General features: G+C 44.7%; 1 protein-coding gene across 1 annotated transcript in view; it reads left to right on the forward strand.

Moving 5' to 3' along the window:
• Positions 1 to 1,283: 1,283 nt before the first annotated feature.
• The window catches only part of LOC311109396 (cadherin-6-like), a gene marked incomplete at its 5' end in the record, with an annotated part of 50,650 nt that continues 25,215 nt past the window's right edge, over positions 1,284 to 26,718 (forward strand). Inside the window, one exon of the mRNA XM_084152255.1 lies at positions 1,284 to 1,529. Within this exon, the coding sequence (XP_084008381.1) occupies positions 1,284 to 1,529 (246 nt within the window). The remainder of the gene's footprint in view (positions 1,530 to 26,718) is intronic.

The following is a 26,718-nucleotide window of genomic DNA, read 5'->3' on the forward strand; positions in this document are numbered from 1 at the left end:
GAGAAGAGAGAGAGAGAGAGAGAGTATGTGTGTGTGTGTGTGGCACTGTGTGATCTGTGCTTTCATAACAGGGCCCCCATTGTGTGGTTTGCAAACAGCCTTTTTACACAGTATCTTTACATTGATCTCAAAGTAATAAACTCAGGTTGACATTGCTCAGGATCTCCATTGACAGCCTGCTGGCTCTGATAACAACGTGTTCCCACATAGATTGTTTAAAGAGATACAACAAGCTAAACATGCAGACCTGGCAGTCTATTAAATGTTGATTCAGTTTAGTTTCTTAATTGAGATATGATGTGTGGCAGTATGCACAGTAAACATACACTGAGTATACCAAACATTAGGAACACCTTCCTAATATTGAATTGCACCCCCCACCCCCCCCCCCAACTTTTGTCCTCAGAACAGCTTAAATTTGTCGGGTCATGAACTCTACAAGGTGTCGAAAGCGTTCCACAGGGATGCTGGCCCATGTCGATTCCAATGCTTCCCACAGTTGTGTCAAGTTGGCTGGATGTCCTTTGGGTGGTGGACCATTCTTGATACACACAGGAAACTGTTGAGCGTGAAAACTCCAGCAGAGTTGCAGTTCCTGACACAAACCGGTGCGCCTGTCACCTACTACCATACCCCGTTCAAAGGCACTTAGATTTTTTGTTTTGCACATTCACCCTCTGAATGGCACACATACACAATCCATGTCTCAATTGTCTCAAGGCTTAAAAATCCTTCTTTAACCTGTCTCCTCCCCTTCATCTACACTGATTGAAGTGGATTTAGCAAGTGACATCAATAAGGGATCATAGCTTTCACCTGGTCATTCTATGTCATGGAAAGAACAGGTGTCCTTAATGTTTTGTATACTCAGTGTATATAATAGATGTGTAGGATTCCAATGATGCCCTTTATAGCTGTGTCAACGTGTGAATGGAGAATTAGACTCATTATATTGACTGATATTACTAAAGGGGCAATTGGAAGTGTAATTTCTAAGAGAGATGCTACAGAATGCTACATTATCATAGTAGTAAACTGTACTCACAGTACTAACATCCTGACTATGTGTTCTATGTTTCAGATACTGGCTGGACCTGGGCCCTAAAGGCAGACTGACGGCCCATGCTGCTGCTGCAGACCCACACCCAGACCAGGTGGAGTGACCCAATGACTAAACGTCTGACTAAAGACCACTGATCATTTCACACTAACACCCAGAGGGAAGAGACCATAAACTACAATCAAGCTGTTGCTGAAGCTTTGTAACTACTGGCCTGGCAGTCATGTTGAGAGGCAGAACTGTCCTTCTCCTGCTGGTCCTCTGGGCGTACCTGTGTTCCCATGGGGACGGGCTGCGGGCCCTGAAGAGGACTACAGGGGGGCGGAGGGGGGCGGCGGGGGCGGGGTTGACGCTGACGGGGCAGGATGCCAACGGAGTGCCTTTGAGACGCTCCAAACGAGGATGGATGTGGAATCAGTTCTTCCTGCTGGAGGAGTACACAGGGTTGGATAACCAGTATGTTGGAAAGGTACAGCATGATGTTAACTCTATCTCTTTCACTCTTTTCGTTCTTTTTTCATTATTATGAAAAATGTGATGTCAAAATGTGATGTTGTTGAATTTGTCAATAATAACACTTTTTTTGCAATATAATTCATACACTTCACATGTGATCATGTCCCAAAGTGAATTCTGTTCGTCAATTTTGCATTTTCCCCACTAATGGCCTAGGTTAAGATTGGGGGAGGGGAAACTTCACCCCATAGCACTCCCTCCTAGGCTGAGTCAGATGTAGTGTTGTCTGATGTGTTTAGTGCTGACTGTCAGCTACTGTATGTGGTAGCTCGGCCGATGTCCACTCCAATCATAGCATCAAAGTATCCTAAGGAGGTCGCGGACTAGCGGAGCCCTACAGCCAAACACACAGGCATCGTACAGCCATTATTTGTCCAACAAAATGAAAACACAACTTCGACCTAGATAACATTGCGGAGGCCTACAAGGAAGAATATCAAATAAGCCCATGCTTTACATGCTAGACAAGAGAGTCAAGGAAGTCAAGATATCATTCTGTCGTACAACGTACTGTAATTGAGGAGATTGTGACAGTAAAGCATCCCAGCCAAGGTTAGGACAAGTGAGTGAGGAGGAAGAAAGTGAGGATTTTTTGTAAGGATTGGGATTCGTCCGAATTGGCACCCTATTCCCTGTATAGTGCATATAAAGTAGTGCACTATATAGAGAATAGGGTGCCATTTGGGACACAAAAATGGATGAATAGGGGCTGGTTGCTTTGCATTCGTGCTGTGCCGTCAGGCCCTCCCTCCGTCCGTCCAGAGGATAGAGTCATCCAACCCAAATGAGATTCCACAACATAACGTCGGCCCCAAGCGAGACTTTCAGCCTTGCTTCTAGAAGAATGACACAGCTCGTGAACGAACGAAGCAGAGGCGGAGGAGAAGAACAAAAATGAGAAAATAGAAAAAAAGACAATAAAAAAATAAAAGAACGTATAAAACGGTCAACATCAAAAGTCAACTACTGGAGGATAATCGAAACATGTAAGATGTTAAAGGCTCATCCTTTAGCGTGTAATAGACAGCACTCACACTCACAGCCACGGTAAAGACCAGGGGTTGGAACAAAAACATTTTCTCCAATCGTTTCGTTCTGAACAGAAACCCTTTTTTTCCATTCCATTCCACTGTTCCGACCAGCAAAATAAAGTTCTGAACCGGTTCGAACCCTCAAAAAAACTAATGATTTATATCGTTCCTTTCTGTTCCTTTTTTAACATGAAATTAATGTTTTTTATATTTAGCTCATTAAATTACTTCACCAAGGAGTTTTTTTATTTTTTTGCTTACAGCACCTGGTATTCCCAGACGGTCTCCCATCAAGTACTAACCAGGCCCGACCTTGCTTATCTACCGAGATCAGACGTGGTCAGGGTGGTCAGGGTGGAATGGCCACAAGCATTTATTTTACCCCATTTTCTCCCCCAATTACGACCTTGACTCATTGCTGCAACTCCCCAATGGGCTCGGGAGAGGCGAAGGTCGAGTAATGTGTGGCCGCGCTACTTCTTATCACACTGCTTACACTGCTTCAAAATCTAATCAAATTGTATACCGTGAAATGCTTACTTACAAGCACTTAACCAACATTGCAGTTCAAGAAATAGAGTTAAGAAAATATTTACTAAATAAACTAAAGTAAAAAAAATAAAAAGTAACACAATAAAATTACATAACAATAACGAGGCTATATACAGGGGGTACCGGTACTGAGTCAATGTGCGGGGGTACAGGTTAGACAAGGTAGTTTGTACATGCAGTTTGGGGTAAAGTGACAATGCATAGATAATAAATAGCGATTAGCAGCAGTGTAAAAAACAAAGGGGGGTTTCAATGTAAATAGTCCGGGTGGCCGTTTGATTAATTGTTCAGCAGTCTTATAGTTTGGGGGTAGAAGCTGTTAAGGAGCCTTTTGGACCTAGACTTGGCGCTCCGGTGATGCAACCGGTCAGAATGCTCTCGATGGTGCAGCTGTAGAACTTTTTGAGGATCTGGAAACCCATGCCAAATATGTTCAGTCTCCTGAGGGGGAAAAGGTGTTGTCGTGCCCTCTTCACGACTGTCTTGGTGTGTTTGGACCATGATAGTTTGTTGGTGATGTGGACAACAAGGAACTTGAAACTTTCTACACGCTCCACTACAGCCACTTTGATGTTAATGGGGGCCTGTTCGGCCCTCCTTTTCCTGTAGTCCACGATCATCTCCTTTGTCTTGCTCACATTGAGGGAGATGTTGTTGTCCTGGCACCACAATGCCAGGTCTCTGACCTCCTCCCTATAGGCTGTCTCATCGTTATCGGTGATCAGGCCTACCACTGTTGTGTCGTCAGCAAACGTAATGATGGTGTTAGAGTCGTGCTTGGCCATGCAGTCGTGGTTGAACAGGGAGTACAGGAGGGGACTAAGCATGCACCCCTGAGGGGCCCCAGTGTTGAGGATCAGTGTGGCAGATGTGTTGTTGCCTACACTTACCACCTGGGGGTAGCCCGTCAGGAAGTCTAGGATCCAGTTGCAGAGGGAGGTGTTTAGTCCCAGGGTCCTTAGCTTAGTGATAAGCTGTGTGGGCACTATGGTGTTGAACGCTGAGCTGTAGTCAATGAACAGCATTCTCACATAGGTGTTCCTTTTGTCCAGGTCGGGAAGGGCAGTGTGGAGTGCAATAGAGATTGCATCATCTGTGGATCTGTTGGGGCGGTATGCGAATTGGAGTGGATATATGGTTTCCGAGATGAAGGTGTTGATGTGAGTCATGACCAGCCTTTCGAAGTACTTCATGGCTACCGACATGAGTGCTATGGGGCGGTAGTCATTTAGTCTTCCAGTTGAAGCTCGCATCTGCTACAAGACCATGGTGCTTGCCTACGGAGCTGTGAGGGGAACGGCACCTCCGTACCTTCAGGCTCTCATCAGTCCCTACACCCAAACGAGGGCATTGCGTTCATCCACCTCTGGCCTGCTGGCCCCACTACCTCTGCGGAAGCACAGTTCCCACTCAGCCCAGTCAAAACTGTTCGCTGCTCTGGCACCCCAATGGTGGAACAAGTTCCCTCACGACGCCAGGACAGCGGAGTCACTCACCACCTTCCGGAGACACTTGAAACCCCACCTCTTTAAGGAATACCTGCGATAGGATAAAGTAATCCTTCTACCCCCCCTTACCCCACCCCAAAGAAAGAGAAAAAAGTTGGTCCGCGCATGCTCTGAGTACACGCACTGCTAATCTGGCCCCGCGGCCTTGTGAATGTTGACCTGTTTAAAGGTCTTGCTCACATCGGCTATGGAGAGCGTGATCACACAGTCGTCCGGAACAGCTGGTGCTCTCAAGCATGCTTCAGTGGTGCTTGCTTGGAAGCGAGCATAAAAGGCATTTAGCTTGTCTGGTAGGCTCGCGTCACTGGGCAGCTCGCGGCTGGGTTTCCCTTTGTAGTCCTTAATAGTTTGCAAGCCCTGCCACATCCGACGAGCGTCAGATCCGGTGTACTAGGATTCAACCTTAGTCATGTATTGACACTTTGCCTGTTTGATGGTTCGTCTGAGGGCATAGTGGGATTTCTTACAAGCGTCCGGTTTAGTGTCCCGCCCCTTGAAAGCGGCAGCTCTAGCCTTTAGCTCGGTGCGTATGTTGCCTGTAATCCATGGCTTCTGGTTGGGATATGCTTGCTCAGCCACACCAGTGTGTCGGAGGAAACACTGTTCGACAGATGACCAAAGTCAGTGAGACACTAGAGCGCAATGAGCTAAGGAAAGCCCCCCGGCCAAACCCTTCCCTACCCTGGATGGCGCTGGGCCAATTGTGTGCCATCCTATGGGGCTCCCGGTCACGGCCGCATCAAACCCCAGGCTGTAGTGGCGCCTCAGCACTGTGATGCAGCTAGTTAACAAGCTTGTGTGTGCAGAGCGGCACCAGATTTAAAAACAAGTCTTACCTTTTTGTAATTAATAAATCCAACGTGAAACGTGATAACTAGGCCTAAAGTATCCTTAACTAGCATTGGAAAAATTAATCCATTCTTCTCTAGCGAATTGAAAATCTCTCTTCCTATCTTCTGAATCACGCTTGTAACGTCAGTACAGTAGCCTATGCTTCGTGGGGGAGAGGCAGGTAGCCTAAACACACACACACACTTGCAAAGATTTTCAGCTTGCAGGCAGACACTGGAATAAGTTTCTGAGTGACAGAGTGAAGGCTTTGTATAGGTTCTTTTTTGCGTTTTTTTTTTTGTGGGACTAGAAAAAAATGCCTGGAACGTAAAATAATGTTATTAACCGGTTCCCATGCTTTTCAAATAACTATTCTGTTCTGGAACAGTATGGATCACTTTCATTCCAGGTTCCATTTCTGTTCCTTGAAAATGTTTGTTATTTTCCGGTTTTCAGTTCTGTTTCCTGAACCGGATCCAACCCCTGGTACAGAAACACTGAGAAATCTGATTGCCACAGTTGGAGGTTGTTATTCTCTTGTTAGAACAAAATACATCTCTGCTGTGTACTGACCTGGTACCGACGAACCTCACGGTTTCTACTTGTAGAATCTAATGTTCATCAGTGACCGAGAACTTGACTTTGAGCCAATCAGAGACCACTAATCTCCACATGGGGGAGCCGACAGAAGTGACAAGAAAAAGGAAAAAGATGGCACTTTTCCCAGTGTCAGACAATAAAGCATATAATACATATTTTAAGTCTAGCTATGAAACGAATGGGGTGGTAAGAGCAGCACAACGCACACAACAATAAATGCTTTACCAAGCTAGCTATCTAGCAAGACAGTGAAAACATATTTTCATTCACTCTCCATTATCCCATACTGCCACTGCCAGTTTGCTTGCTAGCTAATGTTAGCTAAACGGTTAGTATCATCATTTAGCACAACATAGCTAGCTAGCTACTCCACCAACTCTCAACAGCTAAAAGGGCAGCTGCTTCATTCAAAAATGAATCCATTGTGAATTAATTATAATGTTGCTAACTATAGTTATCTAGTTGTGGCCAAATGGTTAGTATCAACACACACACAGTCTTGTACAGCTAACCTTGTGGGGATGCACAATTCAGTCCCATTCAAAATCCTATTTTCCCTAACCCCTAACCCTAAACCTAACCCTAACCCATACTCTTACCCTAACCCTAACCTTAACCCAAAAACCTAAACTTAACCCTAACCCTAAAACTAACCCTAGCTCCTAACCCTAAACCCATTAGAAATAGCATTTTACCTTGTGGGGACCAACAAAAAGTTTGTTTACTATTCTTGTGGGGACTTCCGGTCCCCACAAGAATAGTTATACACGTTCACATGCACATGCACACGTACACACACACACACACACACACACACACGTCACATCACAGGCTCCAAAACGGAGCAACACGAAAGGGAAACCTTTTGTCATTGAAGTTGATTCTATCTGAATGAGGGAACACAGCACAGAACAATACAACTTCTGTTAGAGAAGGAGAGAATGAATTGGAAATAATACAATGGCAGGTTATAAACAAGGGTTAAGTCCCAAATGGCACCCTAAGGGCCCTCGTCAAAAGTAGTGTACTATATAGGGACTAGGGTGCAATTGGGGATGCGACCAAGGGGTTTGCTTCTCCTGCTCTAGACACACAGTAAAATATAAAATGATGAAACTACTGCAGTTTAATTAGGTCCTCCTCTTCCCCCAGCTTCCCCCCTATCACTCCTTTAAAACAGTTATTCTATAAACTCCATCTTTATCGGGTTCTGAAATGCTAACAAATGAAATCACATGAAATCTCTCCCGAACAATAGGGGGAATAAAACAAAGGCAGATGAACGAAGGAGAGGCATGAAAGGATGGAAAAGGAGAAAAAGAAACGACTAGAGAAGTAGACCATAGCGCAGTCAGTGTTACTGGTTTGATGTTTCCCAAATGGCACCCTATTCCCTATAGTGCACTATGGGCACTTCTCAAAAGTAGTGCACTAAATAGGGAATAGGGTGCCATTTGGGACGCAGATGTCTGCTGTTATCTGGTGTGTACGGGCCGGGTGGTTGGTTTTACTGGAGGAAGGAAAGAGAATCATCGTACACTGAGTCTCATTAGCAGTCGAGCCGCATATCGTGCCTCAGAGAGCCTGGGCTGTCACTGGGGGAGAGTTTGTTTGCTTATTTCATTATTTTCCTGCTTTACCAAAGGGCACATTCCTAGTGAAAATGGTTAATGGCCTGTGGTTGAGGAGTATTTGTGCTGTACGATCATATCTCATAAAGTATTTACAGACCCTGATAGGCCCCAGTGGTTCGCTAGGCCCGGTGGGTATGGTCTCTCCGCGCATCCCAAGCAAGCAGTTATATTCTATCTATATTCTCCCCCCCCCAGCTCCCCTCTGCTCCTCTCCCCTCACCGCCCGGCCCTGCTTACCCCACAGTAATGGGCTGGAAATGAAAGGAAAAAAGCAAATGAACAGAGACATAATAATGCACAGGGCTAGGCTGTCACCCCACTAGCTGTGTGTGAGTCAGTGTCTGCCTGAAACGTACATAGTCTGCGTCCCAAATGGCACCTTATTCACTACATTGTGCAATACGTTTGACCAGAGCCCTATGTACCCTGGTCAAAAGTACTGCACTACATAGGGATTAGGGTGTCATTTGGGACAAACGCGTAGGCTACATGGGGATCTGTGGGGAGCAGCCCAGGCTCTTCTCTGTTCTCGGCTTATTTTTTCAGGCTCCCCAATCCCCAGCTGCTCACCTTGGCAATAGAGGGGTAGGAGTTTGTAATATGGCACACACAGAAGCTCTTTCTGTATCTGCGCCTTGGCAATGCCTCTGTCTCTGGCGGCAACCTGGAGCACACATTTGCTGTGTTTGTTGATTAGGGCGATAAGCCCATGTCTGCCTAGTGTGTGTGTGTGTGTATGTATGTATGTATGTATGTATGTATGTATGTATGTATGTATGTATGTATGTATGTATGTATGTGTGTATGTGTGTATGTGTGTATGTGTGTATGTGTGTGTGTGAGAGAGAGAGAGAGAGAGAGAGAGAGAGAGAGAGAGAGAGAGAGAGAGAGAGAGAGAGAGAGAGAGAGAGAGAGAGAGAGAGAGAGACTCACATATGCCCAGGCCGTGAGCAGAGCCCCTGTCTGCCTAGTGTGTATGTATGTGAGTGAGAGAGAGACTCACATATGCCCAGGCCGTGAGCAGAGCAACAGGCCCAACCCCCACTAATGCACCCCCCTAAAGCCCCATCCTGCGACCTAAGAGGTATGTATCAGTTGCTCAACATGCTCTGCTCACACCTACCGTAATGATCCGGGCCTAAACCGCACAAAAACACTAGACACTATGGAACACAAAGCTTTTACTATCTCATCCTGGAAGATACAAGGTCTGAGGTCATCTGCCTTTGGCCTAAAGAGCAATACAGACATTGTCATCCTACAAGAAACATGGTATAGAGGAGACGGACCCACTGGTTGCCCTCTAGGTTACAGAGAGCTGGTAGTCCCATCCACCAAACTACCAGGGGTGAAAGAGGGAAGAGACTCAGGGGGTATGCTAATTTGGTATAGAGCAGACCTAACCCACTCTATTAAATTAGTCAAAACAGGAACATTTTACATCTGGCTAGAAATTAATAAGGAAATTATCTCAAAAGAGAAAAATGTCCTCATGTGTGCTACCTATATCCCCCCAATAGAATCCCCATACTTTAACGATGACAACTTCTCCATTCTAGAGGGGGAGATCAACCATTTCCAGGCCCAGGGACATGTACTAGTCTTTGGCGACCTAAATACCAGAACTGGACAAGAACCTGACACTCTCAGCACACAGGGGGACAAACACCTACCTGGAGGTGACAGTATTCCCTCCCAAATATGCCCCCCTAGACACAACTATGACAAAAAAAAAAGGGTAACAACTCCTGCAGCTGTCAATGGTACGCTTCGAGGAGACTCCTATGGTAGGTACACCTACAGCTCATCCCTTGGCAGTAGTACTGTAGATTACTTTATCACTGAGTCTCTCAGAGAGTTCACAGTCAGCCCACTAACACCCCTATCAGATCACAGCAAAATCACAGTCTACCTGAACAGAGCAATACTCAATCATGAGCAGTGGCGGCTCCTGAAAAAATTCTCAGGAGGGGCAATTTTTCTGATGATTTAGGTGACCTACACACATTTTTAAAAAGATATGTCCAGCAACAACATGAAGACAGGGGCAGCATATAAGTCAATACCAGAAGCATTTATTGACTGATCTCAAAAGTGTTGGCTTACAAAAGCAAAATAAGTTATCACAGTAAAAATAATCAAGGGTGTTCTTTCACATTCCTCAACACTGCATAAACAATATGTATGGCTTTGTAAAAATGAACAACCATATTCTGGCCAATTGTATAGATTTGTAAATATGAACAACCATATTCTGGCCAATTGTATAGATTTGTAAAAATGAACATGAACAGGTTTTTTATTTTTTTGAATGGCAGTACCTTTCAAACATGTCTGCTTGCAGTAAGGTAGCACTCACAAGGTGGCCAGAGAAAGAGAACCTTTCTTTGGTGTGATCCAGGATGGTGTTGCAGACCTCTTCAGACAGCCTCTGCTTCTCCTCTTCTCTCAAAGCTGTTCTGGGTCTTTTGGCTCCTGTTGCTTCTTGCAGCTGCTGTTGAGAGGAGTCCCTGAAGGCAAACAGACCAATGTGTTTGTTGGCTTTGTACAGTATTGTTGTCTATGTGATGCACAGGTATATGCAATGTATCCATGTATAGTACAAATACTTCAGTTCCACTTAAAATGGGCAGGGATGCATAAAGTCTTTAGTGTTTAAGTTAGCCTTTGTGTCTCACATAGCCTGGATGTTCAGCACAGTATACAGTGGTGCTCATAAGCTTATGATCCCATGCTAAAGTTGACTAAAAAGAGGAATAAAAAAGAAAAGAAAATTGGTGTCCTTAAAGGTTGGATTTTCCAACTTTTTTAATTAAGTCATTAAGATCAATTTCCAAAAGATGATTTTTTTATTTTTTTATTCCTCTTTTTAGTCAGCTTTAGAATGTGTTCATACACTTATGAGCACCACTGTACAGTACACATAGTATATAAAATAAGATAGATTACACCACTGGCCATATATAATGACAATAATGTAATTTCAAACACAAATGCAGTCTCCTTTCATGCATACATTTTCAAATAAAGCTCTGCTTTGAGAAAGATCGAATGATATTGTTTAATCTTTATCTTACCTTATGGCCTGCACACTGCTTGCGAAGCTGTCGAGGGCACGTTTGATAAAGACAGCATCGATGTCCTTATTCTGTAGCTTCTGGTACGGTGGGCTGGTCAAATGAACCCAATGAACCCGTCCGGATGGCTTCAAAACATTCTATGAGGTCGTCTCGATTCTCGTAGACAGTGTTCACGACTCTGCTGTTGCTAACCTCATCGTTGTGGCGGCGGACAGCTAGCCTGTATCCCTCATCCAGTTGAGTGGCAATATTCACTCTCACCAAAGCAGACAATCTCAAACAGCTATCAATGTGGGTCTTTGACAGCTCATTTTTCTTAATCTTTTCTGAAAGATGGTGCATGTCGGTTACACCAGTCGCTGTCCAAGCGTTGCTGTCTGCCGTTCATGGTTACGTTACGTTACGTATGACGAAAGCGCGTAAGTGCAAGCCCTCAGACACCCATAGAGAATGTATTGAAAGCTCAGAAATTTGAAAAAAAAATATTTTACATTAGAGGCTATGAGAGACTTCTGGGCGATTTTCAACCTGACTGAAATCGCCCCAAAACGGGCGGGGACATTTGAAGCACGACTTTAGCCTGATTGGACATTTAGTGGCTGGCAGATCAGACGTGAACACTGAACTACTGTTGCCATGATATAATTGATTAGAAAAAAAATCCCTTCCTTTTCCCGTTTGGCAGTGCGTCGCCCATATCGCCCTATTGAACACACCGCCCATGATCATGAGGCATCAAAGCCAAAGGAACTGCACAATATTAAGAAATGCTACAGATGGATGGAAAGTAGTGTAGAAACCTACCAAAAAACTATTAGGCAACAACAAATTCAATCCCTTTTAGACAACTTCGTGGACAAAACATTTCACTGTAATAGTGAAGGTGTAAACTTGGCAGTTGTCACAGCGACGTGTATGCGGTAGGCGAAGTCAATAGCAGGACACCGAGCTACTGGCAGAAACTTTACTGGATGCAGTGCAAAATACAAAGTACACAGGCAACCTCAAATAGCGAGGAAATAATAAGACCCGCACACATGGGCAACTGCCGCAAAGACCAAAACAATTACGCACAATACACAATGAGAAACAGAGGGTTATAAAGGGAACACAATAAAACATAATGGGAAACAGGTGTAAACAATAAAGACCAAACAAGACAAACACCAAAACATAGATCGGCAGCAGCTAGTACTCCGGGGACGACGAACGCCGAAGCCTGCCCGAGCAAGGAGGAGGAGCAGCCTCGGCTGAATCCGTGACAGTACCCCCCCTTGACGCGTGGCTCCAGCCGTGCGCCGACCCCGGCCTCGGGGACGGCCAGGAGGACGCGGAGCAGGGCGAGTCGGATGACTCCGGTGGAAATCCCTCAACATGGAGGGATCTAGGATGTCCCTCCTAGGGACCCAGCACTGTTCCTCCGGACCGTACCCCTCCCACTCCACGAGATACTGCAGGCCCCCCATCCGACGCCTCGAATCCAAGATCGGACTGAGTACGCCGGAGCCCCCTCGATGTCCAGCGGGGGCGGAGGAGCCTCTCGTACCTCACTCTCCTGGAGTGGACCAGCTACTACCGGCCTGAGGAGAGACACATGGAACGAGGGGTTAATGCGGTAATTAATGGGCAGTTGTAACCAATAACATACCTCGTTCAATCTCCTCAGGACTTTAAATGGCCCCACAAACCGCCGACCCAGCTTCCGGCAGGGCAGGCGAAGGGGCAGGTTTCGTGTCGAGAGCCAGACCCGATCTCCCGGTGCATACACCGGAGCCTCACTGCGGTGGCGATCGGCGCTCACCTTTTGCCGCCTGATCGCTCGCTGTAGATGGACATGCGCAGCGTTCCAGGTTTCCTCCGAGCGCCGAAACCACTTGTCCACCGCAGGGGCTTCGATCTGGCTCTGATGCCAAGGTGCCAGGACCGGCTGATAACCTAGCACACGCTGAAAAGGCGTAAGGTTAGTTGAGGAGTGGCGAAGTGAGTTTTGGGCTATTTCTGCCCAGGGGATATATTCCGACCACTCCCCCTGCCGGTCCTGGCAATAGGACCTCAGAAACCTACCCACATCCTGGTTCACTCTCTCCACCTGCCCATTACTCTCGGGGTGAACCCCTGAGGTAAGGCTAATCGAGACCCCCAGACGTTCCATAAACACCCTCCAGACTCTAGAGGAACTGGGGACCCCGATCAGACACTATATCCTCAGGTACCCCGTAGTGCCGGAAGACGTGTGTAAACAGGGCTTCAACAGTTTGTAGGGCTGTAGGGAGACCTGGCATAGGAATGAGACGGCAGGCCTTTGAAAACCAATCCACAACGACCAAGATCGTTGTATTCCCCTGGGAGGGGAGAAGGTCCGTGACGAAATCCACCAAGAGGTGAGACCACGGTCGTTGTGGAACGGGTAGGGGTTATAATTTCCCTCTGGGTAGGTGTCTAGGTGCCTTACACTGAGCGCACACCGAGCAGGAGGAAACATAAACCCTCACGTCCTTAGCCAAAGTGGGTCACCAGTACTTTCCACTAAGGCAGTGCACTGTCCGTCCAATACCAGGATGGCCAGAGGAAGGTGACATGTGAGCCCAATATATGAATCGATCACGAACCTCGAGCGGCACGTACTTCCGACCCTCTGGACACTGTGGGGGAGTAGGATCGGTATGTAACGCCCGCTCGATGTCCGCATCAACCTCCCATACCACCGGTGCCACCAGACAAGACTCCGGAAGTATGGGAGTAGGCTCAATGGACCTCTCCTCTGTGTCATATAGTCGGGACAGGGTGTCTGCCTTAGCGTTCTGTGACCCTGGTCTATATGTGAGCGTAAATACAAATCGGGTGAAAAACATAGCCCACCTAGCCTGGCGAGGGTTCAGCCTCCATGCCTCATGGATGTACTCCAGGTTACGATGGTCAGTCAAAATGAGAAAAGGGTGTTTAGCCCCCTCAAGCCAATGCCTCCACACCTTCAGGGCTTGCACCACAGCTAACAGCTCCCTGTCCCCCACATCATAATTGCGCTCCGCCGGACTGAGCTTGTTAGAAAAGAAAGCACAGGGGCGGAGTTTAGGTGGCGTACCCAAGCGCTGAGACAGTACAGCACCAATCCCAGCCTCGGACGCATCCACCTCAACTTGGAACGCCAAAGAGGGATCCGGATGTGCCAGCACCGGAGCCGAGGTAAACAGATCTTTCAGATGCCTAAAAGCCCTGTCCGCCTCAGCCAACCACTGCAGACGCACCGGACCCCCTTTAGCAGGGAGGTAATGGGAGCTGCTACCTGCCCAAAGCCCCGGAAAAACCTCCGGTAGTAATTGGCAAAACCCAAGAACCGCTGCACCTCCTTCACCATGGAGGGAGTCGGCCAATTGCGCACGGCTGAAACATGGTCAATCTCCATTTCCACCCCTGACGCGGACAACCGGTGTCCCAGGAAGGAGATGGACTCCTGGAAGAACAGACATTTCTCCGCCTTTGTATACAGGTCATGCTTCAACAGTCTACCAAGCACCCGACGAACCAGGGACACATGCTCTGCGCGGGTAGCGGAGTATATTAGAATGTCATCAATATACACCACTACACCCTGTCCATGTAAGTCCCGGAAAATCTAATCCACAAATGATTGGAAGACTGAAGGAGCATTCATTAACCCGTATGGCATGACGAGGTACTCATAGTGACCCGAGGTGGTACTGAATGCTGTCTTCCACTCATCTCCCTCCCTAATGCGCACCAGGTTGTACGCGCTCCTGAGATCCAATTTTGTGAATAATCGCGCCCCGTGTAATGACTCCGTCACACTAGCAATCAGAGGGAGAGGATAGCTATATTTGATGGTGATCTGATTGAGACCACGGTAGTCAATACACGGGCATAAACCCCCATCTTTCTTCTTCACAAAAAAGAAACTCGAGGACCCAGGGGAAGTGGACGGCCGTATGTATCCCTGTCTCAGCGATTCGGCGACATATGTTTCCGCCTGAGACAGAGGATACACATGGCTACGTGGAAGCGCAGCGCCTACTTGGAGGTTTATCGCACAATACCCCTGTCGATGGGGTGGTAATTGAGTCGCCTTCTTTTTACAGAAGGCGAGAGCCAAATCGGCATATTCAGGTGGAATGTGCATGGTGGGAACTTGGTTCGGACTTTCCACCGTCGTGGCCCCTACGGAAACACCCACACACCTCCGGACACACTGATCAGACCATCCCTTGAGAGCCCTCTGTTGCCATGAAATGTTGGGGTCATGAGACGTCAACCAGGGAAGCCCCAACACCACGGGAAACGCAGGAGAGTCAATCAAATACAACCAAATTATCTCCTCATGGCCCTCCTGCGTTTTCATCCTGAGTGGCGCCGTGACCACCCTAATCAACCCAGACCCCAAAGGGCGACTATCTAGGGCATGGATAGGGAAGGGCACATCCACTGGAACTATAGGAATCCCTAACTTATGGGTGAAATGGCGATCGATAAAATTCCCAGCTGCGCCTGAATCGACTAGCGCCTTATGCTGGGAATGAGGAGAAACCTCGGGAAACACAACTTTAATACACATATGCGCAACAGGGAGCTCTGGGTGAGTTGGGCGCCTACTCACCTGGAATGACTTATCAGTGCGCAGCCTACTGCCTCGATTCCGAGGAGACCATCCCCAGCACCGACCAGCAGTGTGTCCTCTGCGGCCACAGTTGGTGCAGGGGACGGCCTCTCTCCTGGTCTCTCACATTGTACCAGCACCCCCGAGCTCCATCGGGGTCGGCTCGGAAGTGCTGGGGGATGGAATGGACGGCCCCAAGTCCTGATGTCCGCGGGTAGCCAACAGGGTGTCCAGGCGAATCGACATGTCCACCAGTTGATCGAAGTTTAGGTTGGTGTCCCTGCAGGCCAATTCCCGACGCACGTCCTCCCTCAGGCTACATCTGTAGTGGTCGATGAGGGCCCTCTCATTCCATCCCGCGTTGGCAGCCAGTGTCCGGAAGTCCAGTGCGAACTCCTGCGCGCTCCTCCTTCCCTGTCAAAGGTGGAATACACGTTCACCCGCCGCCTTACCCTCTGGTGGATGATCAAATACTGCCCTGAAGCGGCGGGTGAACTCCGCATAGTTGACTGTAGCGGCGTCTATTCCCCCCCACTCGGCGTTGGCCCACTCCAGCGCCTTGCCGGACAGACAGGAGATGAGGGCGGACACGCTCTCGGATCCCGAGGGCGCCGGGTGGATGGTTGCCAGGTAGAGTTCCACCTGAAGCAGGAAACCCTGACACCCGGCAGCTGTGCCATCATAAGCCCTCAGGAGCGAGAGTCGAATCCCACTGGACCCCGGAGATGAAGCGATGGGCATAGCTGATGGTGGTGGTATCGTCGGAGGAGGTGTAGACCAACTTCTTCTTTCCCATCGCTCCACGGTTTTCACCACCTGTTCCATGGCGGTGCCGAGAGGCTGGATCATAGCCACTTGTTGTTCTACGCGCTCTTCTATTGATCCAGCTGGCACCGCCGCTCCTGCTGACTCCATGTCTAATGGTGCGTAATTCTGTCACAGCGAGGTGTATGCGGTAGGCGAAGTCAAGAGCAGGACACCGAGCTACTGGCAGAAACTTTACTGGATGCAGTGCAAAATACAAAGTACACAGGCAACCTCAAACAGCGAGGAAATAATAAGACCCGCACACATGGGCAACTGCCGCAAAGACCAAAACAATTACGCACAATACACAATGAGAAACAGAGGGTTATAAAGGGAACACAATAAAACATAATGGGAAACAGGTGTAAACAATAAAGACCAAACAAGACAAACACTGAAACATCGATCGGCAGCAGCTAGTACTCCGGGGACGATGAACGCCGAAGCCTGCCCGAGCAAGGAGGAGGAGCAGCCTCGGCTGAATCCGTGACAGCAGTAGAAAGCCTAAACAGTATATTTGACCTTTCAGCTTCCCTAACAAATCAAAAAATTTAAAGCAGATGACCTAATAAAATTAACAACAGTGACAAATGGTTTGATGAAGAACGCAAAAACCTAAGAGAGATATTGAGAAACCTATCCAACCAAAAACACAGAGACCCAGAAAACCTGAGTCTACGCCTTCACTATGGTGAATCACTAAAACAATACAGAAATACATTACGGATAAAGAAGGAACAGCACATCAGAAATCAGCTCAATGTAATTGAAGAATCCATAGAATCTAACCACTTCTGGGAAAATTGGAACCCACTAAACAAACAACAACACAAAGAGTTATCTATCCAAAACGGAGATGTGTGGATAAACCACTTCTCTAATCTTTTTGGCTCTAAAACAAAGAGCAAACAGCAAAAACATATACATGATCAATTACAAATCTTAGAATCAGCTATTAAATACTTCCAGAACCCACTGGATTATCCAATTACATTGAATGAACTACAGGACAAAATACAAACCCTCCAACCCCAAAAGGCCTGTGGTGTTGATGGTATCCTAAATGAAATGATAAAATATACAGACCACAAATTCCAATTGGCTATACTTCAACTCTTTAATATTATCCTCAGCTCTGGCATCTTCCCCAATATTTGGAACCAAGGACTGATAACCCCAATCCACAAAAGTGGAGACAAATTTGACCCCAATAACTACTGTGGGATGTACGTCAACAGCAACCTTGGGAAAATCCTCTGCATTATCATTAACAGCAGACTTGTATATCTCCTCTGTGAAAACAATGTACTGAGCAAATGTCAAATTGGCTTTTTACCAAATTACCGTATGACAGACCACATATTCACCCTGCACCACCTAATTGACAAACAACCAAAACAAAACAAAGGCCTCTTCTCATGCTTTGTTGACTTCAAAAAAGCTTTTGACTCAATTTGGCATGAGGGTCTGCTATACAAATTGATGGAAACTGGTGTTGGGGGAAAACCATATGACATTATAAAATCCATGTACACAAACAACAAGTGTGCAGTTAAAATTGATCTGATGCTTCTGTCCCCAACCAAGGAGGGCCTACAGCAGCACCAAGATCTTCAGCACATATTCTGTCAGACCTGGGCCTTGACAGTAAATCTCAGTAAGACAAAAAATAATGGTGTTCCAAAAAAGGTCAATTTGCCAGGACCACAAATACGAATTCCATCTAGACACAGTTGCCCTAGAGCACACAAAAAATGATACATACCTCGGCCTAAACATCAGCGCCACAGGTAACTTACACAAAGCTGTGAACGATCTGAGAGACAAGGCAAGAAGGGCCTTCTATGCCATCAAAAGGAACATAAAATTTGACATACCATTTAGGATCTGGCTAAAAATACTTGAATCAGTTATAGAACCCATTGCCCTTTATGGTTGTGAAGTCTAGGGTCCGCTCACCAACCAAGAATTCACCAAATGGAACAAACACCAAATTGAGACTCGGCATGCAGAATTCTGCAAAAATATCCTCAGTGTACAACGTAAAACACCAAATAATGCATGCAGAGCAGAATTAGACCGAAACCCGCAAATTATCACAATCCAGAAAATAGCCATTAAAAAGCCACCTAAAAGAAAGTTATTCCCTAACTTTCCATAACAAAGCCATCACCTACAGAGAGATTAACCTGGAGAAGAGTCCCCTAAGCAAGCTGGTCCTAGAGCTCTGTTCACAAACACAGACAGACCCAACAGACCCCCAGGACAGCGACACAAGTAGACCCAACCAAATCATGAGAAAACAAAAACATAATTACTTGACACTTTGGAAATAATATTTTTTTTAAAACAGAGCAAACTACAATGCTATTTGGCCCTAAACAGAGAGTACACAGTGGCAAAATACCTGACCACTGTGACAGACCCAAAATTAAGGAGAGCTTTGACTATGTACAGACTCAGTGAGCATAGCCTTGCTATTGAGAAAGGTCGCCGTAGGCAGACCTGGCTCTCAAGAGAAGACAGGCCATGTGCACACTGCCCACAAAAGGAGGTGGAAACTGAGCTACCAAATGTATGACCATATTAGAGACAGATATTTCCCTCAGATTACACAGACCCACAAAGAATTCAAAAACAAATTCAATTTTGATAAACTCCCATATCTATTGGGTGAAATAACGCAGTGTGCAATCACAGCAGCAAGATTTGTGACATGTTGCCACAAGAAAAGGGCAACTGGTAAAGAACAAACACCATTGTAAATACAACCCATATTTATGTTTATTTATTTTCTCTTTTGTACTTTAACAACGTTACAACACTGTATACATTGTAGACATAATATGACATTTGAATTGTCTCTATTCTTTTGGAACTTGTGTGAGTGTAATATTTACTGTTCACTTTTTATTGTTTATTTCACTTTTGTTTATCCATTTCACTTGCTTTGGCAATGTAAACATATGTTTCCCATGCCAATAAAGCCCCTTGAATTGAATTGAATTGAGAGAGAGAGAGAGAGAGAGAGAGAGAGAGAGAGAGAGAGAGAGAGAGAGAGAGAGAGAGAGAGAGAGAGAGAGAGAGAGAGAGAGAGAGAGATTAGGGGACTTTGGTAATGTGTGTCTCCTCTGTGTGTGCATGCATGTGTGTGGTGTGTGTCTCTTGTGCGTCCCTCTGCGTTATGGGGTGTGATGAGGTCAGGCAGTGACAAGGCTGTTGAACAGCTGTCTGACAGTGTGACAGGGACCAGGATGAGATGTCTGAATAAGATACTAGTGGCCCATCCCAAATGGCATCCTATTCCCTATATAGTGGAATACTAAAGTGCTCTGGTCAAAGTAGTGCACTGGATAGGGCATAGGGTGCTATTTGGGACACAGATTAGGCCAATACTCCTACACACCAATACTATCTTTTTCCTTTCTCTCACTCTCTCTCCTCTTTCCTCTCCCCTAACTGCTGAAACTCAGAATCGTCAGCTGTGGAATCATATTTTTATCATCCCGTTGCTGTAGTTACTTTCTTTGTTCTGAATTCTGTCAGAAAAGTAATATTCAAATTAGAGGAGAAAATAAATTCAGCTGCAACGTTAGTCCAAACTTTGAAAAAGTTTGAAAGACAAATCTATGAAATATACTAAAGACAAAATACACATGTTTACTTGACTCATTCCCAACATGTTTTCTGAATTGTATGTTTAACATTCAAGTATTGATTATTATTATTATTATTATTAAAATCTATGAGTTTATTTTGAAGTTACAATAAACATGACATTGTATTTCAATTGTAGCCAGGAAGACTAGTTGTGTCTAAATGAGTCAACTAAGTCCCTATGGGCCCTAGTCAAAAGTAGTGCACTACATAGGGGATAGGGTGCCATTTGGGACGTACTCAGACTATTGGCGGTAGACCACAGGGCTAAAAGGGTAACTGGCTGGTTGGCCTAAGGGTCTTATCTAAAACCATAAGCATGCCCAATAATGATGTGATACTCAAATGGCAGCCAAATGTGTTTTGACCATGACATTTGCTGTGCTAATGATATACATTAATCTGACAGAAAAAAAAACTATACAATTATCCTCCTCCTAATTTGCAGAATTAGTGTTAAAAATGTAAAAAATAATATTGAATGTATTAATGGATAGATTATTATCATTCATAAAATGTTATGATTAATGGATCTTGCAGAGTTTATTTATTTATATACAGTATAAATATATATATACATATATATATATATATATATATATATATATATATATATATATATATATATATATACAATTTTTGGGGGGGTAAATCAGCTTTATATATATATATATATATACTTTTAATATTGCAGATTGATTGTGGCTTCTATCAGTGTAATTGTCTGCATCATTTCGAATCCCCCATATACATTTTTTGTAAATATATTAATATATTATATGCTATTATTATTTTTCCCTAACCCTGCCACCCCTCCCCTAATTGGAGTAAACTAATGGACAACAATACTTAGGCTTCCACTTCCAGCTTATACATACTACATACATTTCACGGACAGTATATCTTACATTAGTTATCTTTTGTTTGTTTTTAGTCCCAGTCTTCAACCCCTCCCATCTGTATCTCTTTGATTTCGAGCTGCTGTATATTTTTGTACTGTGCTGTGATGTTTGACAAAAGTTCTGAACCTTTCTATTCTCATAGTTTCTACAGATTGTAAATTAAAGATAAACATCTTTGCTAAGAGTATTGTTATATTATTGATACATTGACTATGAATTTTCAAATCACCCAGCAGTGCTATTTGCAGAGTTAGCTCCAAGTAAATGTTGCAATTTTTCAGACATTCCTGAACATGCGACCAAAAACAAGCAGTAACAAAACAAGTGATCTAATGATTCTGTCTCTTCGCAGCAAAATCTGTAGTGCTGGGATGGTTATATCCCATATATATATATATATATATATATATATATATATATATATATATATATATATATATATATATAAATAAAACATTATATTGGTTGCAGGAATTTTGTCAAATAATTGAAATTGTAAAACTCTAAGTTTTGAATCCGGTGTCATTTTGTATCAGTTCATAAACCATGTGCCATGGAATCGGTACATCGAAAATCTCTTCCCAACTATTTTGCAACCTGTATGGCGCAGCTGTCAATTTTTTGGTCCTTAAATGAAACTGCTACACTTTTTTATTTATCAGAATTTTCTTTAGCTAATTTTGGTCTTTAATGCAGAGCTGACAGATAAGTTCTTTACCGTCTCCCCTTTCCACTTGCCTCCTCCATTTTTGCGGTAATGCTGCAATCAGTTGGTTGTAATTTTGGATAGAACAGACATTTCCAGATATTTTTCTTAACTGCATGTGTGACATAACTCCACCAGTCCTATTTATGATATAATTTACAAAGATCATACCATTTTTGATTTTATTTCTCAAAACATAATGTTCTTTTATCAATTAGTATATTTGAGTTTAACCATAATATTTGTTATAATATTTGTTCTGCCTTTTCTGGTAGATTAAACTGAAATTGTAACCAACTTTCTATTGCTTGTTTTAGTCAGTTCGTCAAATTTCTGCACTGCTAGAGCTGTCCGGTCAACTGTAAGTGCTGTTATTATGAAGTGGAAACATCTAGGAGCAACAACGGCTCAGCCACGAAGTGGTAGGCCACACAAGCTCACAGAATGGGTCCGCAGAGTGTGGAAGCGTGTAGCGCATAAAAATCCATTGGACTCTGGAGCAGTGGAAACACATTTTCTGGAGTGATAATAATAATAATAATATGCCATTTAGCAGACGTGATTAATCATGCTTCACCATCTGGCAGTCAAACGGACAGATCTGGGTATGGCGGATGCCAGAAGAACGCTACCTGCCCCAATGCATAATGCCAACTGTAAAGCTTGGTGGAGGAGGAATAATGGTTTGGGGCTGTTTTTCATGGTTCGGACTAGGCCCCTTAGTTCCAGTGAAGGGAAATCTCAACGCTACAGCATACAATTACATTCTAGATGGTTCTATGCTTCCAACTTTGTGGCAACAGCTTGGGGAAGGCCCATTCCTGTTTCAGCATGACAATGCCCCCGTGCACAAAGCAAAGTCCATACAGAAATGGTTTGTTGAGATCGGTGTGGAAGAACTTGACTGGCCTGCACAGAGCCCTGACCTCAACCACATCAAATTCCTTTTGGATGAATTGGAACGCCGACTAGTGCCAGGACTAGTCGCCCAACATCAGTGCCCGACCTCACTAATGCTCTTGTGACTGAATGGAATTTTCCAATATCTAGTAGAAAGCCTTCCCAGAAGAGTGGAGGCTATTATAGCAGCAAAGGGGGGACCAACTCCATACTAATGCCCATGATTTTGGAATGAGATGTTCGACGAGCAGGTGTCCACATACTTTTGGTCATGCAGTATATGTTTGTAAACTTACTATTAAGAAGTACCATGATAATTTAATGTCCATATAGCTGTACCATTATATTTGCTCTGTTAAGGATTCTGTAGCTGCGACTAAGTAAACCTCTAACTGTCCTCCAATATTCCACCCGCTAAAACCTCCCCTCATCCCAAGTTGGGTTGTTGTCCCAGTGACTAGCTAACCATCCCAGTACACATGGATCGTAGGGCCTTTAAGAGATGGGGGCCCATCCTTTAAAAAGAGCACATGGTGCCACTTACAGTACAGAACTAGATCCGCAGCCAACATCATTTCAAACGCCCTCGCCTCAGTTGTACTGCATCTAGTTATTTAAAAAATATCTACAGTACCAGTCAAAAGTTTGGACATACCTACTCATTCAAGTGTTTTTCTTTCTTTTTACTATTTTCTACATTGTAGAATAATCGTGAACACATCAAAACTATGAAATAACACATATGGAATCATGTAGTAACCAAAAAAGTGTTAAACAAATCAAAATATATGTTATATTTTATATTCTTCAAAGTAGCCACCCTTTGCCTTGATGACAGCTTTGCACACTCTTGGCATTCTTTCAACCAGCTTCACCTGGAATGCTTTTCCAACAGTCTTGAAGGAGTTCCCACATATGCTGAGCACTTGTTGGCTGCTTTTTCTTCACTCTGCCGTCCGACTCATCACAAACCATCTCAATTGGGTTGAGCTCGGGGGGATTGTGGAGGCCAGGTCATCTGATGCAGCACTCCATCACTCTCCTTCTTGGTCAAATAGCCCTTACACAGCCTTGAGGTGTGTTGGGTCATTGTCATGTTGAAAAACAAATGATAGTCCCACTAAGTGCAAACCAGATGGTATGGCGTATCACTGCAGAATGCTGTGTAGCCATGCTGGTTAAGTGTGCCTTGAATTCTAAATAAATCACAGACAGTGTCACCAGCAAAGCACCCCCACACCATCACATCTCCTCCTCCGTGCTTTACGGTGGGAACCACACATGCGGAGATCATCCGTTCACCTACTCTGCATCTTACAAAGACACGGCAGTTGGAACCAGAAATCTCCAATTTGGACTCATCAGACCAAATGACAGATTTCCACCGGTCTAATGTCCATTGCTCGTATTTCTTGGCCCAAGCAAGTCTCTTCCTCTTATTGCTGTCCTTTAGTAGTGGTTTCTTTGCAGCAATTCGACCATGAAGGCCTGATTTAAGCAGTCTCCTCTGACCAGTTAATGTTGAGATGTGTTTGTTACTTGAACCCTGTATATAATTTATTTGGGCTGCAATATCTGAGGCTGGTAACTCTAATGAACTTACCCTCTGCAGCAGAGGTAACTCTGGGTCTTCCTTTCATGTGGCGGTACTCATGAGAGCCAGTTTCATCATAGTGCTTGATGGTTTTTGCGACTTCACTTGAAGAAACCTAATAAGTTCTTGACATTTTCCGTATTGACTGACCTTCATGTCTCAAAGTAATGATGGACTGTCATTTTTCCTTGTTTATTTGAGCTGTTCTTGCCATAATATGGACTTGGTCTTTTACCAAATAGGGCTATCTTCTGTATACCACCATCCTTCAGGGGAATGAGGGAATGACTTTGAACCCCTCAAAATCAAATGAGCAGACCACGAGCGCTCTCTCTGTGTCCATAGAAACAACATTGGACAGCATATGTCACAATGTCTCTCCACCTCCCATCACATCAGGAGAGGATAGGAGAGAAGAGTAAAGCACTCGATGGTTATTAGCTGTAGTGGTAGACAAAGTAAGACGCACGCAGGGCTGTAATGAGGCATTGCAAGCTGAAGCAGTTTGGAAGATAATGATGTTGAAGAACATTATTTTCACTCAGCTGACTTTCTGACTTTTCAGATGGTTCGGCACAACAGAACCACAAACATAGACAGTCAGTAGCTGGCTTCTCCCAACTTGGTTATCATATCTTTCACTTACTGTATCTTTCAGTGTTTACAACAAACAAATGCAACAATGTTAAAGATACTAATCTTAAAAGGCAGCCATTTTGCTTCCACAGCTTTGTTCTCACACATAACACAATGAAATAGTCATATAAAACCTTCCAGCATCTGGAATAAAAAGCCATTCATATGTCATAACGAGAGAAAGAAAGAGCGAGAGAAAGAAAGGAAGAGAGAGAGGAGGAGGAGGAGGAGGAGGAGGTTGCATACTATCTTCATCCCAAATGTCTCCCTATTTCCTACTGTATGTAGTACATTTAGGGAATAGGGTGCCATACTGTTGCAGTGCTCTTCCATGTGACTGACTCCACTGACTGCACAATCTAACATACTCCGTCTGTCCAGAACCAGAAGCTAGCAAGTCACACACCACATATGGTCACACACACACTCAGAGATCACACACACACACACACACACACACACACACACACACACACACACACACACACACACACACACACACCCCACCCGGGGTATAGCTCCTCAGCTGACACACATACTGTACGCATCACACACACAGACAGTTTCAGTATGTCTGAATATATGGAAAGATGTATTTGGTCATTTGTATGTGTATTTGCATATACTGTATGTGCACTGTGTTCTTGTGTACATGCAAACGTGTCTGCCTCTGCCCTTTACTTTCATCTGCAATTACAGTGGGGAAAAAAAGTATTTAGTCAGCCACCAATTGTGCAAGTTCTCCCACTTAAAAAGATGAGAGAGGCCTGTAATTTTCATCATAGGTACACGTCAACTATGACAGACAAAATTAGATTTTTTTTCTCCAGAAAATCACATTGTAGGATTTTTTATGAATTTATTTGCAAATTATGGTGGAAAATAAGTATTTGGTCAATAACAAAAGTTTCTCAATACTTTGTTATATACCCTTTGTTGGCAATGACACAGGTCAAACGTTTTCTGTAAGTCTTCACAAGGTTTTCACACACTGTTGCTGGTATTTTGGCCCATTCCTCCATGCAGATCTCCTCTAGAGCAGTGATGTTTTGGGGCTGTCGCTGGGCAACATGAACTTTCAACTCCCTCCAAATATTTTCTATGGGGTTGAGATCTGGAGACTGGCTAGGCCACTCCAGGACCTTGAAATGCTTCTTACGAAGCCACTCCTTCGTTGCCCGGGCGGTGTGTTTGTGATCATTGTCATGCAGAAAGACCCAGCCACGTTTCATCTTCAATTCCCTTGCTGATGGAAGGAGGTTTTCACTCAAAATCTCACGATACATGGCCCCATTCATTCTTTCCTTTACACGGATCAGTCGTCCTGGTCCCTTTGCAGAAAAACAGCCCCAAAGCATGATGTTTCCACCCCCATGCTTCACAGTAGGTATGGTGTTCTTTGGATGCAACTCAGCATTCTTTGTCCTCCAATCAAGACAAGATGAGTTTTTACCAAAAGTCCAATCCTCTTCTGGATCATCCAAATGCACTCTAGCAAACTTCAGACGGGCCTGGACATGTACTGGCTTAAGCAGGGGGACACGTCTTGCACTGCAGGATTTGAGTCCCTGGCGGCGTAGTGTGTTACTGATGGTAGGCTTTGTTACTTTGGTCCCAGCTGTCTGCAGGTCATTCACTAGGTCCCCCCGTGTGGTTCTGGGATTTTTGTGATCATTTTGACCCCACGGGGTGAGATCTTGCGTGGAGCCCCAGATCGAGGGAGATTATCAGTGGTCTTGTATTTCCTAATAATTGCTCCCACAGTTGATTTCTTCAAACCAAGCTGCTTACCTATTGCAGATTCAGTCTTCCCAGCCTGGTGCAGGTCTACAATTTTGTTTCTGGTGTCCTTTGACAGCTCTTTGGTCTTGGCCATAGTGGAGTTTGGAGTGTGACTGTTTGAGGTTGTGGACAGGTGTCTTTTATACTGATAACAAGTTCAAACAGGTGCCATTAATACAGGTAACGAGTGGAGGACAGAGGAGCCTCTTAAAGAAGAAGTTACAGGTCTGTGAGAGCCAGAAATCTTGCTTGTTTGTAGGTGACCAAATACTTATTTTCCACCATAATTTGCAAATAAATTCATAAAAAATCC

Source organism: Coregonus lavaretus (assembly GCF_964263955.1).
Source record: "Coregonus lavaretus genome assembly, chromosome: 34".
Lineage (NCBI taxonomy): Eukaryota > Metazoa > Chordata > Actinopteri > Salmoniformes > Salmonidae > Coregonus > Coregonus lavaretus.